This window comes from Cricetulus griseus, chromosome 5, assembly GCF_003668045.3.
Source record: "Cricetulus griseus strain 17A/GY chromosome 5, alternate assembly CriGri-PICRH-1.0, whole genome shotgun sequence".
NCBI classification, from domain to species: Eukaryota; Metazoa; Chordata; class Mammalia; order Rodentia; family Cricetidae; genus Cricetulus; species Cricetulus griseus.
Window position 1 is genome coordinate 37,242,290 of NC_048598.1, and position 16,634 is coordinate 37,258,923.

Sequence of the window (16,634 nt, forward strand, 5' to 3'; positions counted from 1 at the left end):
ATGGGATAATTCATGGATTAAATTCAGTAAGGGTAAAGATGGAAAAAAAGGAGAGGGAGAGAAGAAATAACTATTTTCACCAGTTTTATAGCTTCGGGGCCCAAACAGTGGCACAGAGGGTGGGAGCATTTATTGGTACTTCAGAGATAACGGAAATCCAGAGTTCATTTTGGCCACATTGAATGTGAGATGTTTCTAAGGCATCCAAGTGTGTGAATAGGCTATTGGTTACAGGCGTCTGGAGCATAGAAGAGAAGCTGGGATTAAAATAAAGATTTGGGGGAAGTCATTTGCATTTAGATGGTATTTAAGCCATCAGTGTGGGTGAGATGACCCAGGAAGAGTGGGGACAGGGAAAGAGTGGAACTGAGGACAGAGGCTGAGCATGCTCTTCTCTGGCAGAGGAGAAGCTTGTGAAAGAGGCAAGGGAGTGTAGCCAGGGGACAAGGGAGGAAGAGAGGAGCATGATGTCCTAGAGAATATGTCAGAGTGGGCAGAGGCACTGCATACTTTTGAAGGACTATCACCTCCAAAGTGGACAGAGAAGGGACCACTGGGTTTGTCAAAACAGAAACTATTTTAGTGGCTTTTCTAGTAGCTTGGTAGAAACAGTGTCCATATGGAATAGATTTGAGAGTGAATGGGAGGTTGATACGGAGGATAGCTAAGATCACTCTCCCAGGATCCAGCCTGGGTCAGTCCTCCATGGGAGGACTTTGGGAGTCAGTATGGTTCTTCACAGGTGTGACCTCTGCAAAGTAAAGGGGGCAGTAGACGAGAACCACAGAATTCCTGATGATGATCAGGGCATGCAGGAGGCCTGTATGAGGGGCCCTGTCATATGGGTGGGGACAGTGGTAACCCACTGAGAAGTAAAATATATCCTGAGCTACTGGCCCCTCTCAACCATTACTGAAAGCCAGAGAGATGTGAGTCCCTGGTGGCCCGGTCTTAATGGGTGGGAAGAACTTCTGAGAAGCCTCTACCTCACCCATTGGGATGCTCGCCATTCTACATAGTGCCCCCTTTATCTACTTTACTGTTGGTTTGAATTTGCTTTGCAAAGCTGGGAAGACTTGCCCCTTAAGTCCCTTTTCTGTGAGCCTGGGAAACACAGATAATTAAAGATTGATTGGGGAATATCAAACAAGTCCTTCCTCTTCAGAATATTCTCTGGTTTTGAGTAAATTTTGGCTAAAGTCACATACACACAGGTATCCAGAAATGCAGATGGATAGGACTTGCTGCTGCCGGGAGTGGGTGGTTCTATTTACTGAGATGAGGAAGCTTGGGAGAGAAGAGGGTTTGGAGGGATGTGTTTGGGAATGATGATTGGCCCAGAGTAGAAACTATTTATGGAACTGAAGAATGAATGAAATGTGGGTAGGCACAGCTCTGTGGGAATTGAGCAGTGAACACCAGTGCAGAATGAAGGTAAAAAAGGCACTGTAAATGTCCACAATAAGATGACACCAGGGCTTTGGTTGCTGTCCATATGCCATGCTGTGTGTACTGCTGCTAGGAGTGATCTCGGGGGATGTGTGCATTGCTCAGGTGTGCAGCCCAGCAACTGATTTCTGGTAAGCACAGATGTGGCTGCCATGGATAACCATGGAAAGAACATTAGCACAAACCAGGTGTCCCAGTGGTAGCCCTAGTTTTCAATAACATGCTCTGTGGTCTTAAAGAGAACCACTTAGGACCCCAGAGCCTCTGTTTGCCTATGTTTGAAATGGGAAGGAGGACTCCTGCTCTTTCACTTCATAGGCTACTGTGGGGTATGCACAGATCACGTGCACTTGAGTTGGAGTTAGTGGCTGCTTTTCTGTGTGATTTTGGAATATAATGGCAAACTTGGAATATTACCTCCATGAGGTGAAGCCAAGTGTCAAGTATATGCCTGGATGTATGACAAAGATTAGTTTCGCTTTTGCTTGGAGGGAGGGTGTGTGTGTGTGAGTGTGTGTGTGTGTGTGTGTGTGTAAGAAAGTATGCATACGTGTGTGAGAGAGACTGTGTGCATAATAGAGACAGTATGTGTGTACGTGTTGTGTTAGAGAGACAGAAAGTAAAGTTGTGTGTGTGTGTGTGTGTGTGTGTGTGAGAGAGAGAGAGAGAGAGAGAGAGAGAGAGAGAGAGATATGCTCATAGAGGGCTGGTATTTGGACACTTGAGAATTTTCAAGTAGATGATATGATATGCTTCTCCCAGTGGGTGTGCATGTTGCTGGTCTTGAGTGTAAGCTTCTATTTCTATATGCTACCCATGTTTCTCGCCCCCCACCCCCGCCCTGTTATAGTATAGGCTGCTGATGCTGAGGGAAATGTATTTTGTTGAAGAGCTCACAACATTTCTGCAATGATGTCTACATTATGAGTTCTTGTGTACACACAAGAAATGTACTTGTACACAAATGTAGTGCTTCTTCTAGACATCCCCAAAGAGACTTAGATTGGCTGCCTCTGCTTCTTAGCCCTTGCCCTTGCATGATGCTCCTTTCCAAGTGCATGGGATGTGGCAGTAGAGAAGAGTCCATTTCCCTGGCATGTTCTGCATAGATGGGAGTCTTCTCAGAAAAGGAAACTCATTTGCCTGCTGGGAGTCTTCTCAGAAAAGGAAACTCATTTGCCTGCTTCCCAGACCCAGCAGCGCTCATTGGGCTGGAACAGGATCCTCCAGCCCAAGGGCTACAGCAAACTCACCCTGGGGAATCTCTCAAATGAGTTGCCCTCTACCCTAGCCTTGGCCCTGTGCTGGCACACTCATCTCTACGTTTGTAACTTCCATCTGTCCCACTATTCTGATTGTCCCTCAGACGTGAATTTGAAAGGATACAATGCATATGTAGAAGTGATATTTCTTTAAACCAGCCTGAGGTCAATTGTGTGTTTCACCCCTCCAGAATACAACAAACCTTGAAGGCTTCTCATTTAGGGTACAGCTGGCATTCTGGGGCCTCAGGAGTGTAGCCTTGTCCTTAGCCTTGGGCAGCTCTATAGCCCCACTGGTGTGCATGGCAGAACAAGTGTTTCCTGTGTGTTCCATAAAATTGAGCCAGGATCTGATGTGGGAGTCAGATGGAAGGGGTCAGACCTGGGTGAATGCGCCTTGTAAGCCTTGAGATGATTGGGGAGGGGAAACAAGTGAGCATCAAAATAGAACTCCGGAGGGTGGCCGTGTGAGCTCGGTGGGGCCTGGTGTTTAAACATTATAGAAGCTATATCCTACAGGAAGTAGTCTGGCCTCTGGGATTCTGCATGTATGCTTCAGAAACAAGATCTGTGTATTTGCACAAAGCAAGGACTCAGAAGTCACTGTGGGAGCACTATGGGGGGTGGGGTGGGGATCTACCGAGGGCAAATAGAAGTATGGAAGCCCTCTGGACAGGCTAAAAACTCTGGCTTCCCTCTGGACATCTGCCAGTGGCTGTGGGGCTTGCAGGGCTAGAGGTTGGGGTGGACTGAACCTGTCCGTTTTTCTTTCCCAGAAGAGACAGAAGGAGAAGACACCACATGTCGATGTGGGAGCCGCGCAGCAGCCACCTGTATGTGTGTACCGGTCTGTGTGTTTGGGAGTGGTTCTGTGTGGGCATGGGGACAATGTGTTTCTGTCCTGGCCGTGGACAAAATGACACGGAGTGTAAACGTCAGCGTGTGCCTGGGTGTGTGGCGTGTGTATGTGTGTGTTCCGTGCACATCTGTGGACATGCCCCTAGGCACCTTTCAGAGTGTGCTTCTATCAGTGTGTCTAAAGTATGTGACAGTGTGTTGTTTGCTCCTCTTGTGTTTGGCCTGAGAGTGGGCATGTGCTCACACTGGTGATTAGTGTCGGTGGTGGGGGGTTCCTTTCATGCAGGCAGTTGTGTACTTCTCTGTGTGGGCCTCAGCGTGTGGGTCCACGTGCATATCTCTTTAACGGTTGGTGGGTGTGTGCCCACAGGCACGTGAGTGAAGGAGTAGGTGTCTGCTCTTCCAGCTGAGGAGCCCACGCCTGTGCTCTCTGTGTCATGTTTGTGTGTTCCTGCTGCCATGTGAATACTCATTAGGGCCTCCGAGCCGAAATGCTCAACAGCAGTTTGGGCGTGGACTGCTGGTGGTCTCCGTGAATACCGTCTTTCGTGGGTTTCATTAGCTGTCATTTTAGAAGCCCATTCTCCCCTTACCTTGAGGGGCTGCTACCACTGTTAGCACATGGGGCTGCTTGCCACTGTCATTATCTTTGTTGGTAGCTGAACATGGTGCATCTCAGCCGTGCTATCCCAGGCTAAAATCCGAGAGGGCTGGGGAGAGGAGGAGAATTTCTGACCTTGAATGAAGGGCCATTGGTGGGTACATAAGAGACCCTAATTGATACCCTCAACCACAGGAGTCCTGGGGAGGGAAGGCCAGGTGAGTCTTTGTACTGCCACTCACTGGTCTTGGGTACAAGGGGCTCAGTTCTGGGCTGATCCATCCTTTACTATTCTATCACAGAAGCAGGGATTGGAGGGAAAAATACCCTATCCTGGACTTGGAGGCACTGGTCTGACAACTTTCTCATGTGTGGCCACTCTGCTCCTTGCATCTCTGTGCTTCTTGTCTGGGATCCTCACCTCGCCCTTTGGCTCTTTCACCCATGATCCCTATTCATGGCTCCTGTAAGCGGCCATCTCTAAGCCTGGCATGTGCTGTCAGGTTCTGACTCTAGCCCTCGTCCCTTCTCCTTTGTCAGGAGGGAGCGGAGGCGCCGGCACCACATGTCTGTGTGGGAACAACGCACCAGCCAGCTGAGGAGGCACATGCAAATGTCTAGCCAAGAAGCCCTCAACAAAGAGGAGGCCCCACCGATGAACCCCCTCAATCCACTCAATCCACTGAGCCCTCTCAACCCACTCAACGCTCACCCCAGCCTCTACCGGAGGCCCAGGCCCATTGAGGGTCTAGCCCTTGGTCTGGGTCTCGAGAAGTGTGAAGAGGAGCGCATTAGCCGAGGTGGTTCCCTCAAGGGTGATATAGGGGGCCTGACTAGTGCCCTGGACAACCAGAGGAGCCCCTTGTCCTTAGGCAAACGGGAGCCACCTTGGCTGCCCAGATCCTGTCATGGAAACTGTGATCCAACCCAGCAGGAGGCTGGGGGAGGAGAGACAGTGGTGACTTTTGAGGACCGGGCCAGGCATAGGCAGAGCCAGCGACGCAGCCGCCATCGCCGTGTTAGGACTGAGGGCAAGGAGTCGGCCTCCGTCTCCCGAAGCAGGTCGGCCAGCCAGGAGCGGAGTCTGGATGAAGGGGTATCCATTGAGGGGGAGAAAGAACATGAGCCTCAGGGCAGCCACAGGAGCAAGGAGCCAACCATCCATGAAGAGGAGAGAACCCAAGACTTAAGGAGGTAAATGAGTCTACATCTCAGGTTGGTGTAAGGAATTCTGTGATAGAAACCCTTATGGGCCCCAGTTTCCCCTTTTATAAGATGGAGATGATGCCAAAACATCATCTGTATGGAAATGTTTTCTTCCAGAGCATCTCTGTAGAGTGGGGCCTGGATGGGTGGGAATGAGTCAGTGGGCACAGCCTAGGGGTGTTTGCCCCTCTGTGTCTGGATGGGGATGTAAGACAAGGCATGCTGTGTGCTCTTCAGCAGGCCTGCTCTGGCTCCTCTCCCCTTTCCTTTTAGCCAAATGCATTAGCCATTCTAGAATAGCTTCTAAACCATGGCCCTCTCCTGCCCTTTATTCTCAGGACCAACAGTCTGATGGTACCCAGGGGCTCTGGACTGGTAGGAGTTCTTGATGAGGCAGAAACTCCTCTCGTCCAAGCCCAACCTGAGTTGGAAGTGGGGAAGGATGCAGCTCTGACAGAGCAGGAGGCTGAAGGCAGCAGCGAGCAAGCCCTGCTTGGGGACGTACAGCTGGATGTGGGCCGGGGCATTAGCCAGAGCGAGCCTGACCTCTCTTGCATGACAGCCAACATGGACAAGGGTACCACTGAGAGCACCAGCGTCACGGTCGCCATCCCTGATGTTGACCCCTTGGTGGATTCAACAGTGGTGCACAGTGAGCAAAGTCCCTTCCCTGTTTTGTTACCCCAGCCCTCAACTCCAGTTGGAGCTGGGGGCAGCTGGCTCTGGGATCCCTCTAGTAAAGCTCTATAGAAAGACACCCAAGCAGGACTAAAACATTTTCCACAGTCATGAGGCAGTGATCTCCTGCAGAGTTAATTTTCTCAACTTTATTCTGTCCTGTAGAATTTGGTCCTGTGAGTCCTCAGAGCAGTGACCTGTGACTCTGGAACCAGTTAAGTCCTGATGTCACCTGATGGCATCCTTGTGACCTCCTAGATCTTCTGGGAGAATCCCTGGGGTGGGCTAGCAGAATGCTTCTAGCTCTGGGCCCTGCTCTGCTCAGTCAGTGGTGTCAGAAAAATCACTACATCTCCGGAGGACGCTGTGTCACATATAGTGTGAGAAAACTGAGTTTGGTGACCCCTGGAGATCATCCCTGCACTAACATTTCATGACTCTATTATTGTTATCAATTTTCTGTCTCCTAGGAGCTCTCAGCCACGCTTCCCCATCAAAATTCCTCCAAGCAGATGTTAACCTATGAAACATTAGCAGGAAACATAGGGCAAAGCACTTAACCTACTATGCCACTTGGCTCTATGTCTCATCTTTCCCTGACCCACACCTCACTCCTTCCTCTCTTGTTATTCTTGTCCCTGCCCCAACTGCATGCTCCATGTCTATATTAATCCCATGTTCTGTGCCTGCATTGCCCTTCCCCAATCCCTTCCTTGTATCTCATCTTTGCCCTACCCCTAAATCCCTTTCCTGCTTTAATCCCATTGCTCATGATTGCTCAACCTCCTCCCTGTATTAACCATGCACTTTACTTCTGTCCCTGTATGTCATCCCTTCATTAATCCTACACCCGGCAATGTGCTCCCTTCTCTATCCTTGCATTACTCTACTTCCTACTCTATCCCTACACCCCAGGCCTGTGGTAACAGACTATGGCCCCAGGGCTCTATCAGAGTATGTTTTCCCTCTGTTTGCACGTTCTTTAATGTGACAGTCTCCTTGTCTCCCTGTCTGCCTCCTCTCTACCACTGCTTCTCTTCCACGCGTTATATTCCCAGGAATGCCAGACCTGCTTTAAAAAGTCCATCTCCCATATCCTGTGTTTGCTGGAGTTGACTTGGGCATGTTTCAGGTTTCCAGGTCCACAGCCATTTTTAATGTCTGTCTGCTTTTATATGTTTATTAAATAAGAAGTGCTGGAGAGCCTCTCTTATGAGAAACATGTTAGCTTTCCCATGTGTCTGTTCCCTGCTAGAGCTAGTGTGTGGCCTTTGTCATAGGCACAGCATGTGTGTGTGTGATAGAGGCTTTTAGGTTCACACTATCACTTAGCTGTTAGAAGACCCTACCATGGGCCAAGACCACAAAAGCTTGCTACATAGCCCAAGTCTCAGGGTAGTGCCACTCCTTGGTCATAGAGCCGTGGGGATGGGGGTGAGGGGTTTCCCAAGCCTTCTCTCCACTATGACAGCCTTCTGTTCCCTGAATTAAGCATAGAAACAGAGAATAGCCACCTGACAGTGCTACGTGACCCCTGGCTGCTTCATCCCCTCTAGTCCTGGAACATAGCGATGGGCATATATTCACATGAATATTGCATTCTCGTTTCCATATCCATCATGCTGGGGAAGGCATAGCCAGAAAGGCAGTGCAGAGAGAGTAATGGTTTCTTGAAATCTTCCACTGCAGAGATTTCACAAAGGTGTATAGGATTTCAAATTAGCTGTATGACCTTGGGAAAGGTATGTAGATTCTCTGAAATTCAGTTTTCCCATCTGTGTAATGGGAATAATAATATATACCACTTAAGGATTATTGATATGAAAGTTCAGTGGGTTGGGTCAAAAGAATGTGGAGTTTAGATATGATTTCTAAATTATGCAAGCTTTGTAGCTGCAATATCCATGGTGTTCCCTAGACTACAAAAGGGAAAATGTGGTTATCGTTTCTATGGCACAGAGGACTGTAGTATATAACGTGTGGGGAAGAGTAGGGGTAAATGGAGGAGAAGGACTTGACGTAGTGTGGGGGAAATCCCTGATCCTGTCAGGATACCTTCCCAGGGTCGTCCTTAGCATCCCCTCCTATTCTTTCTGTGCCATTCCCAACTCAAACTAGAAACCATGTGTGTCAGCAGGTTTCTGAAGATTTAAACCTTTCTGCTTGCAGTTAGCAACAAGACTGATGGAGAAGCCAGTCCCTTGAAGGAGGCAGAGACCAAAGAGGAAGAAGAAGAGGTGGAGAAGAAGAAGCAGAAGAAGGAGAAGCGAGAGACTGGCAAAGCCATGGTGCCCCATAGCTCTATGTTCATCTTCAGCACCACTAACCCGTGAGCCATGCTCCTGTTGCACCCAAATATGATACTAGGACAGCTAGCCAGTATTTCACCCAGCCTGGGATGATGGAGAAGTGGGGACTCCTGAACCTTCCTGGCAGAGGATAGCTAGATATGGAAATATTTGGGACCCAATAAGTGTGGTGGGACATTTAGTTGGACGGCATCTCATCTCTCTGCCCAAAGTCTCCAGGGTAAACTGAAGACAGAGCACAGGAGAAACGTAATGGGAGAGGAATGTCACCTACTCTTTGATCAGTAGTAGTCAGGATAGGGAGAATGAAGGAAATTTCCCTGAGGATGTCACCATACATTCTGGAAAAGGACAGATGATGGACTCTAAAGATGGTCAGGCATCTCCTGGAGTTTAATGCTTTAGTACCACTGATCTACATATGGGGCTTTGGACAGAGCTTCTTTTCCCAGGGTGTAGGTAGCAGCATAGAGAAGGAATGCCAGAGACTCAAGAAATGTGGCATCAGGAAAGAGTCTGTGCCTTATGTCCTGGGACTGGCATATGGGTCAACTTCTGAGAAAGGAAGACAAGAAGGCCTTCAGTGGCCTTGTGGGAAATGCTCAGGCAGACCTGTGGGATGGCAAGAAATTGGGTTCATTTACCAGGTCATCCAAAGCTGTAGCATAAAATACAGGTGTTTCCATAACAATAGTCGGGAAGCCATGGAAACATCAGGGGTTTTAGAATCAAGATCTGTTTTTTGTGTCTCTTGGTTCTTTAGGATTTCCTAGGCAGGTCATCCTTGGCATCCCCTCCTATGTTTTTCTGTGCTGTTCCCAATTCAAACCAGAAACCATAGATGTCAGGGAGAAGACACTGAGATGCCAGAGGGGGTACCATAAGCTACTGGAGGTTGTGTAGTCTCATGTGGCTGTTCCCCATGGCTCACTCAAGTGTGCCGATAATGATCCTGGCTTGCGTGACATAGCCTCTAACCAATCTGATTACTGTTCTCCACTGGGGACTGAAATCAAGGGGGTAGTGCTTGAGAAATTACATTGCTGTCCCTGGTGACTTCCTTAGGTAAGGGCCTGGCTATCTGGAAGAGGCCAGTGTAGGCTTACGGGAAGTAAGAGGTACAGGCATCGGAATGATGCAGCGCAAGCTCGATAGGGTGAACAGCAGGGTTCTCTCCCCCACAGGATCCGCAGGGCCTGCCACTACATTGTGAACCTACGCTATTTTGAGATGTGCATCCTCCTGGTGATTGCAGCCAGCAGCATTGCCCTGGCAGCCGAGGACCCTGTCCTGACCAATTCGGAGCGCAACAAAGTGGGTGTACAAGGGCAGTTTGTGAACTTTCTTGATGCCCTGGGGTCTACTCCATCCCAGGCCCTCCCCTCCAGCAGCAGAGGTGAATCAAGATAAGGTAGCAGAAAGGTTTGGGGGGATAAGGAGGATGGAGCAATTGCCCGTGCCTATTCCTCAAAGATAAGTTATGAGCCCTTTCCAGAGAAGCCCCCACATCCACGACCATACCACTGTTTTTAGGCTGCAGCAGCAGGCAGGCTTGACACTCAGAGCTGGCCAGGCTTCTGAGAGGGCTCTGCTGCTTTTGGAGGGCCTTGGATATAGGATCTAACATAGAGCCATAGGTGATGTGGGTGGAGGCAAGGGGTCTGCAGCTCAACCACAGGCCATTGAGTCATCTCCTGGGTACCACATAGAGGCTGAGAGTTGTATGAGGGCAATTCAGACCCCAGAAATTATGACTAAAAAAAAATGGAATATCCTTGGACCATGTGGCTCAAGCAGGTTCACTAGTCCCTCCTTCCTTCTGCTTGCTTCTCAGCTCTGCTATAGGTAGTATGAAAAATTCCTCACTGTGTTCTGAGATGGGAATTTATGGCAGACAGGGTTGTTATGCAGAAAGGTATAGGCCAGTGGGAAGGTGTGTGTAGAGCTTGCAGCCTTACATGGTCCTCTCTGTCTCGTTCGCGTGTGTCTTACAGGTCCTGAGATATTTCGACTATGTTTTCACAGGCGTGTTTACCTTTGAGATGGTTATAAAGGTAAAGGCTTTCAGAGAAAACCTGGGCTTGGATTTCAGTTATATCACTTGTCTGTTTTAGGGACCCTCCCCCTTGATGCCATCCCCTAGTATATGGCAGCATTAAGAGAGCCTTTGCAGAGCCCTCTCTGTCTCCTCAGTGTCCTTGATGAAGGCATGGCTGTGTGGTTGTGAACAGGAGGTACAGGTAGTAGGTAGACACACAGCTTGAGAGTTACGTACTTCTGCACAGTGCACTTCTGGTCTTATACCGGGTATATGCCCAATCAGTGGGTTAGGGAGATGGAAATCTTTCCAGATTCCATCTAGCTCCAACCATACCCTCTCCCCTCTACACACCTGACATTACAACAGGACTATCTCATTCTGAGTTTTACCCATCTAGGGTTTTTTTTTTTCCCATCCATGCATATGTGGTAACGTTTGGAGCTCTGGACACTGAGGAGAGAAGAATACTCTGTAATGGCAGAAAAGTCTAATCCAATCATATGTGACTATAGGAAGAGGGCTGCATCCTCACTGTAAAATGGAGAATTTGTGTGACTATGAGAAGAGTCTTCCGTCTTCACCATTACCCAGAAAGCCTGCTGGATACCCTCCTTGCTCCTCAGGCCCAGGGTGGGCTTGGCTAAGGAGACACAGTGGCGGTAGAGCTCTTGTCATGAGGAAGTAATGTTGCATGTAGGTGTTACTTACACCATTGGGCTCATCTATTCAAACCCTGTCCTGCAGATGATAGACCAAGGATTGATCCTGCAGGATGGATCCTACTTCCGAGATCTCTGGAACATCCTGGACTTTGTGGTAGTGGTTGGTGCATTGGTAGCCTTTGCTCTGGCGTAAGTAGATTCTTTAATGTTCTGTTCCCTTAACTTTTCTCTTCCTGGAGGTCTGGTTGACTTGAGCCTATCTCCAGGGCCCACCTGGGAATTGAACACTCTGAGTGGTGCCTGACAGGGACACACTGGGAGTCTGCTTGCCAATGGTTCTCAGTAGATTCCTTAGGGTCTTACAGCTCCAGTTCACATGTCCTAAATGAAGAAGTAAGATTGAGGAGCACCAAAAGGAAGCAGGGAGAAACCAGGGCATCATGGAAGAATGATGCAGAGGCAGAGCAGAGTTGGGGAATCTCAGATTCCTGGGCATGGGGCAGGGTCCTTGCCCATGAGCAGTGATAACAGAGAGCTAGTCCCGGGATATAAAAACAAAAGGGATACATGTGAGCTCAAAAAAGAATGATTTTCCAAATGTTCCTTGAAGACACACTTAAGAAACTATGCTATGCAGGAAACCAGCTCGTATTCATGATAATTAGGGAAATTTATTTACCTCACATATTGATCTAGCTCTAGTAGCTTTTCAACCATATCATGGTATTTCCTATGGAGTCTAGGCATGGAAGAGGGCTCTGTTAGCTCCCTGGAACATTCTAGAACATGTCTGAGGAAGACAGATGTTGCCAGGGACATTTTTAAAACTAACCAGGCTTGGGGAATGACCCATCAGGATGGATATCAGGCATCTGGGATGGAAACAGCTTCCCTTTCTTCTGGTTGGCACACCGGATTCCTCAAAGCCATCCTTCCAGCCTTTTTGAGCTTTGTCTTCTCAGCAAGGCTGGATATGCTTTCCTTCTGATGGGGATGAGGAAGCATCTGGGTGCTGCTTTCATCGATGGCAGCCATCTGGGGAAGGGGAAAGAAGTTTCCATTGGTTTGTTTTTCCCATATCTAAGGTGTTAGAAAGGGATCATCCTCTATTCAATTTCTGCCAAGTACTACCAGCTTCTATCCTGGATCTTCATTGGCAGTTAAACAGTTAGGGCAAGGCTCTTCTGTACTGAGGCAAGAGTTTCCAGCTGTGTTAAGTCCACTGTGTCCATTGCTTCAGGAGCTATGAGAGGCTCTGCAACAGAGCCAGAGTATGGCTGTGACACTGAGACAGGATGGTAGCAAGGTAAATTCAGTGTGTCTTGTCCCCATCTGCATAGGCATCATCACCCCCTGTTAGAGCTACATAGAGTCAGTCACCTTTGCCCTCACAGAATGAAAGCTTCCTATGCATGTGGCTGAACTGTTCCCAAAGAGATTTTACAAAAGCAGGGTATCTCCCCACATATTCAGCCCCTGTGTGGGTTCTTACGGCAACATACAAAGAAAGGCAACCTGTCTCTTCCAAAGGAACTCTTAGTTCATCTTCCTCCTTGGCACAATTCATTAAGGTCTGCCCTTGTCTTGAGAAAGCCCACCTTGTTTGTCGTTTTGTTAGAGACAAATATATGACCATTAGGATGTTAAAACGTCCAGTTCTCTTTTAATTCTATTAATTCTTTTGTATATATTACTCATTATTGTTTCTCTCCCACTTTGGTATCAGTAGCATACTCTATCTTTGAATAGTGGATAGGGAGAAAAGCATAGCAGACAGAACTTGACCTTGAAGCACCAGACCTTGAAGAAGAACAGAGTTCACAGGTGACAGGACAGAAGAGGAAAGATGACAGTTGTGGGGCCAGGTTGAGCCTAGTTTGAATGCCAGCCCTTCTCCTTCCCAGCTTCATGCCCTTGACCTATTGTAGCAAAATATTAATTATCCTAACCTCCATTTCCAACCTCTAATATGGAGACAAAATGGGGTATGCAGAGTACTTAACACTGTGTGAATAATCAGTAAATGCTAATTCACTGCTTTATTCTTCGAATTCCAGGGGTGTCAAATGTCATGGGAATAAACTATGTGTTGGTATGTGTGCAGTTTACACATCTAGCTCAAGATGGGTGAAGGGTGGTCCAAGACTCTGCTGCTTCCCACCCAACTACCTCTCTCCACAAGCTGTGAGCCTGTGCTCCTAACAATCAGTAGGTGGACTGGGGTTGGAGGTACCCTTTGGAGGAAACCCATGCATCCTGTCCTGTGTCCAGTGTCCAGCTGCTTCTCCTTGGACTCCTTTGATACCAATGTGCTCTAGGGATGTCATCTGTCTCATTCTCTTTTGTGCTCTTTGAAATGTGGCAGAGGTGGCTTTGGTGCTGGTGGCAGTGGAAGCCTCGACAATCCCAGAGCTGAAAACTCTGTAGTCAGTTATACTTCTTGGGATCCAGAAAGCCCCTGGTTCCAGGGATAGAGTGAGACCATGGTCTGCTACTGGCTTTTAGTGATGCCATATCTTGACCTTTCACTTCATTTCTCTCCAAAATGTAGATGGTCCTTACTCTCATCATTCTCCATGATTCTCTTTTGTTGTCATCCTATTTAGTTTGCCACGCCTGTTCCCTCTCTGGTGTCTCTGCCTGTGGCATGAGCTCCCATTCTCTCCTTTGGCTGTTGCCACATTTTCTAAGGTCCTCCTAACACATTCCGATGCCCACATGCCTATGTTTCTTATCACTACACTTGCCTTTTCCTTGTTGAGGACACTAGAGAATGCAGCTCTTCTGTTACAAATGACAGGATTCCCAAGAGTCCCATCTGCCACCAGCCCGTGGCAGAGAGTGGAATGGCGACACCAAGCCCATGTTCTCTGTGGTCAAGGGATCTGGCCAACAGGAAGCCAAATTTGGGTTTGTTCGGAGGCTTTTCAAGTGTCTGTCTCCTTGCTAGAATATTCGTCCTGGTGTCCCGTAGGTTTGCCTCAGTGAATGTCCTTTTCCCATCCCAGTTTCTTTCCCTCCCCCTTGAAATTGAACCCTGCCCTGGTGAGGATTCTGCAAAGGCTGTTGCTCTGTCAGTTTGGGCAACTGAAGGCAGTTGCCACGGTAGCATCATTATCTGGTTCCCCAGAAACCAGAAATGATTTGCTATCCCTTTCACCACAGCCAGACAAAAGAACCCAGCCCAATTCTGAGAGAATGCTGCAGTGCCCAGGGTCTCTCTGCTGCAGAGACCTGAACTTCCCATCATCTGTGTTTTCTATAAACATGTATGCTATGCATGTAATAGCTGGAGAAATCTCTATTCTCTGGAGATACATCAGACAAAGGGAGTCTTTATAATGTAATCCTGGCATTCTACTTGGGAACTTGGTTGACTTAAGGAAGTGGTAAGAGGGGGTTTGTGTTATCAGTGTGGTCATATATGGTTTTAAAAACATCCCAATGGAACATTTGTTTTTTCCAGTCCATCTTTACATTTTAAGATGTTTATGAGAACACCTAGGGCTCCTTCCTAGGCTGGTATCTCCTAGGGAAGTATGCTGGGGGGGGGGGCTGCTTTGGCAGGATTAAGAACAGCTCTCCCTGAAGCCCTCAACACAACACCTCATTTTTTTTTTTTTTGGCCCACGTAGAGACAGACTTTTTGTCAACTATAAATACCCCAAACTGTGCCTTTTCATCTTTGGGGTTTCAAGAAAAGTCTGTTGAGTGACTAGGTGTATGAAACCTTTTGTCCTTTATGTTTCTTTCTAGAAAGGGCACATTTGTCTTCTCCTGCATGATCATCCTTTTCTCCTTCTAGCCTTAGCCTCCACAGTTGATTGCTCTCCTATCTCCTCTTTGGCCTCAGGTGTGGGAAGGCAAAGATCACTACAGCCTTGCCCTTTTGGGGTATCTGAACATCAGGCACACTCCCTACTTTAGGGCTATCCCCAGACCCGGATGTGTAGTGGGGAATCAGAGGACTACAAACTAGGTTATGTCTTGAGCATTTAACCTTCTCCTTCTACCTGCACTATGTACAATGTGTCACTTGATTAGCTGAACTTACATGAGGGGATGAGCTCCTGTGTGCATCCTCAATAGCAAGTATGCAGCTAATGCTGCTTGTTGATGTAAACATTTAATAGAACAAGCACCAAAAGCTCAGTTTCCACCTTCCCTACCTCCTGTGCCAGTCAGAGTCAGGTGAGCTCCCTAGTGACTATGCCAGGGCTTTTCATAGCTATGTGCTGTTGTAGCAGGGCATGAGGTGAGGTCAGGACTCCCTGGCACATGAGGGGATCTGGCCCCATTTGTCCTTACATTATTTAGTCCTTGGCCAGAAGCAAAAACATGAGTCAGTCCGCCTCTGGATGCCAGAAGAAACCAGACTGCCCACATTAGCTTTTACTACACTCCTTTCATTCAAGTGTGTCACTTTCCTGACACTTGACCCTCTGCCCTGGTGGCTAAGATGCACACAGTCTCTCAAAAGCATTAAGAATAAGCCATAGCGGGCTGAGCTGGTTGTGAGTTCATTGAGTGAAACCCATAGACACAGGCAATCTGAGATTTGGAAGAGCCTCATGGGGCCAGAGTATCTGTTTCTCTGGAATGGTTATTCTGGGGATTTGTGTCTCTGACAGAGAGGATGCATACATCATCAGGAAGGAGTGGCTGTTTGGAACTGAAATGCATGTGCTCATTTACCCAGAAGGGTGTAGAAATAAAGAATGAACCTTTCACTCAAACCCAGCTATCTACCCCACATTTTCACTGATGCCTGGGTCTAAAGTAGTCCCTCACATATAAAGCTATGCCTGTGGGGCCTTGTCTGGACTGCCCTTACTCTTTTAGAACTAAAAAGAAGAGTTTCTCAAAGGAATCTATTACTATACTTTGTCTTGAAGGGGTAAAGATGGACCTATTTACTACTGAGCCAGATATAGCATTTACTTCTCTCACTATGGAAGAAAATAAAGCTTTAAAATTGCATTTAGTCACCAGGTAGCCCATTAACTGTGAATTTAGAACTCTTGCTGCAAAGGAATTGGGAATGTCCAGCAGTGAACAGATAGGATGTTGACCCTCAAGAATCCAGCCTCTGAAGGCACTTCATCTAACTTTGTGTCTAGGTCAGGACACTAAAGGTGATCAGTGCCTGTTGATGCTTGGGAGTTCCCATTTCTTTATTCTGTCCTGCTGGTCTTCAGGTGGGACTGAGAGAGACAGAGTGGAAGATACATGGGGGAAGGTTCCCATTCTACACACTCATTAAGGCCCAGCGTGGGTCCTATAGCACATGTGACATTGATGCTGCTGAGGAGCAATCCATAGGATGTTCAGTTGCAGACAGCCTGTGGATAAGAATGCCCAAGTCTTTCTGTTCCTCCCTAGCACACACTTGGAAGAGGGTTGGTCATAAGTGGGACTCCATCCTGTGGACACAGAAATAGGCTAAATGAAATAGTCCAATCAAGGAACGAAGCTCTATTCAGTAGCTGGAGCAACCAGACCCATATGCAAAAAGCACCCTGTATAGGAAGTGAGGCTTCAAGGCCACAAGAAGAGCCTGGTTTTGTG

The 16,634-nt window shown here is 47.9% G+C and overlaps 1 protein-coding gene across 3 annotated transcripts in view; it reads left to right on the forward strand.

The window, feature by feature from the left end:
• Cacna1e (calcium voltage-gated channel subunit alpha1 E) overlaps positions 1–16,634 on the forward strand; it is a 303,984-nt gene that overhangs the window by 233,797 nt on the left and 53,553 nt on the right. For 2 of the 3 annotated variants that reach the window (XM_035445314.1, XM_027418072.2), the window contains exons 19-25: positions 3,488–3,544; positions 4,711–5,364; positions 5,715–6,028; positions 8,224–8,383; positions 9,548–9,677; positions 10,358–10,417; positions 11,149–11,255. In XM_035445314.1, coding sequence (XP_035301205.1) covers positions 3,488–3,544; positions 4,711–5,364; positions 5,715–6,028; positions 8,224–8,383; positions 9,548–9,677; positions 10,358–10,417; positions 11,149–11,255 — 1,482 coding nt within the window. The remainder of the gene's footprint in view (positions 1–3,487; positions 3,545–4,710; positions 5,365–5,714; positions 6,029–8,223; positions 8,384–9,547; positions 9,678–10,357; positions 10,418–11,148; positions 11,256–16,634) is intronic. The other variant, XM_035445315.1, reaches the window with a different exon arrangement.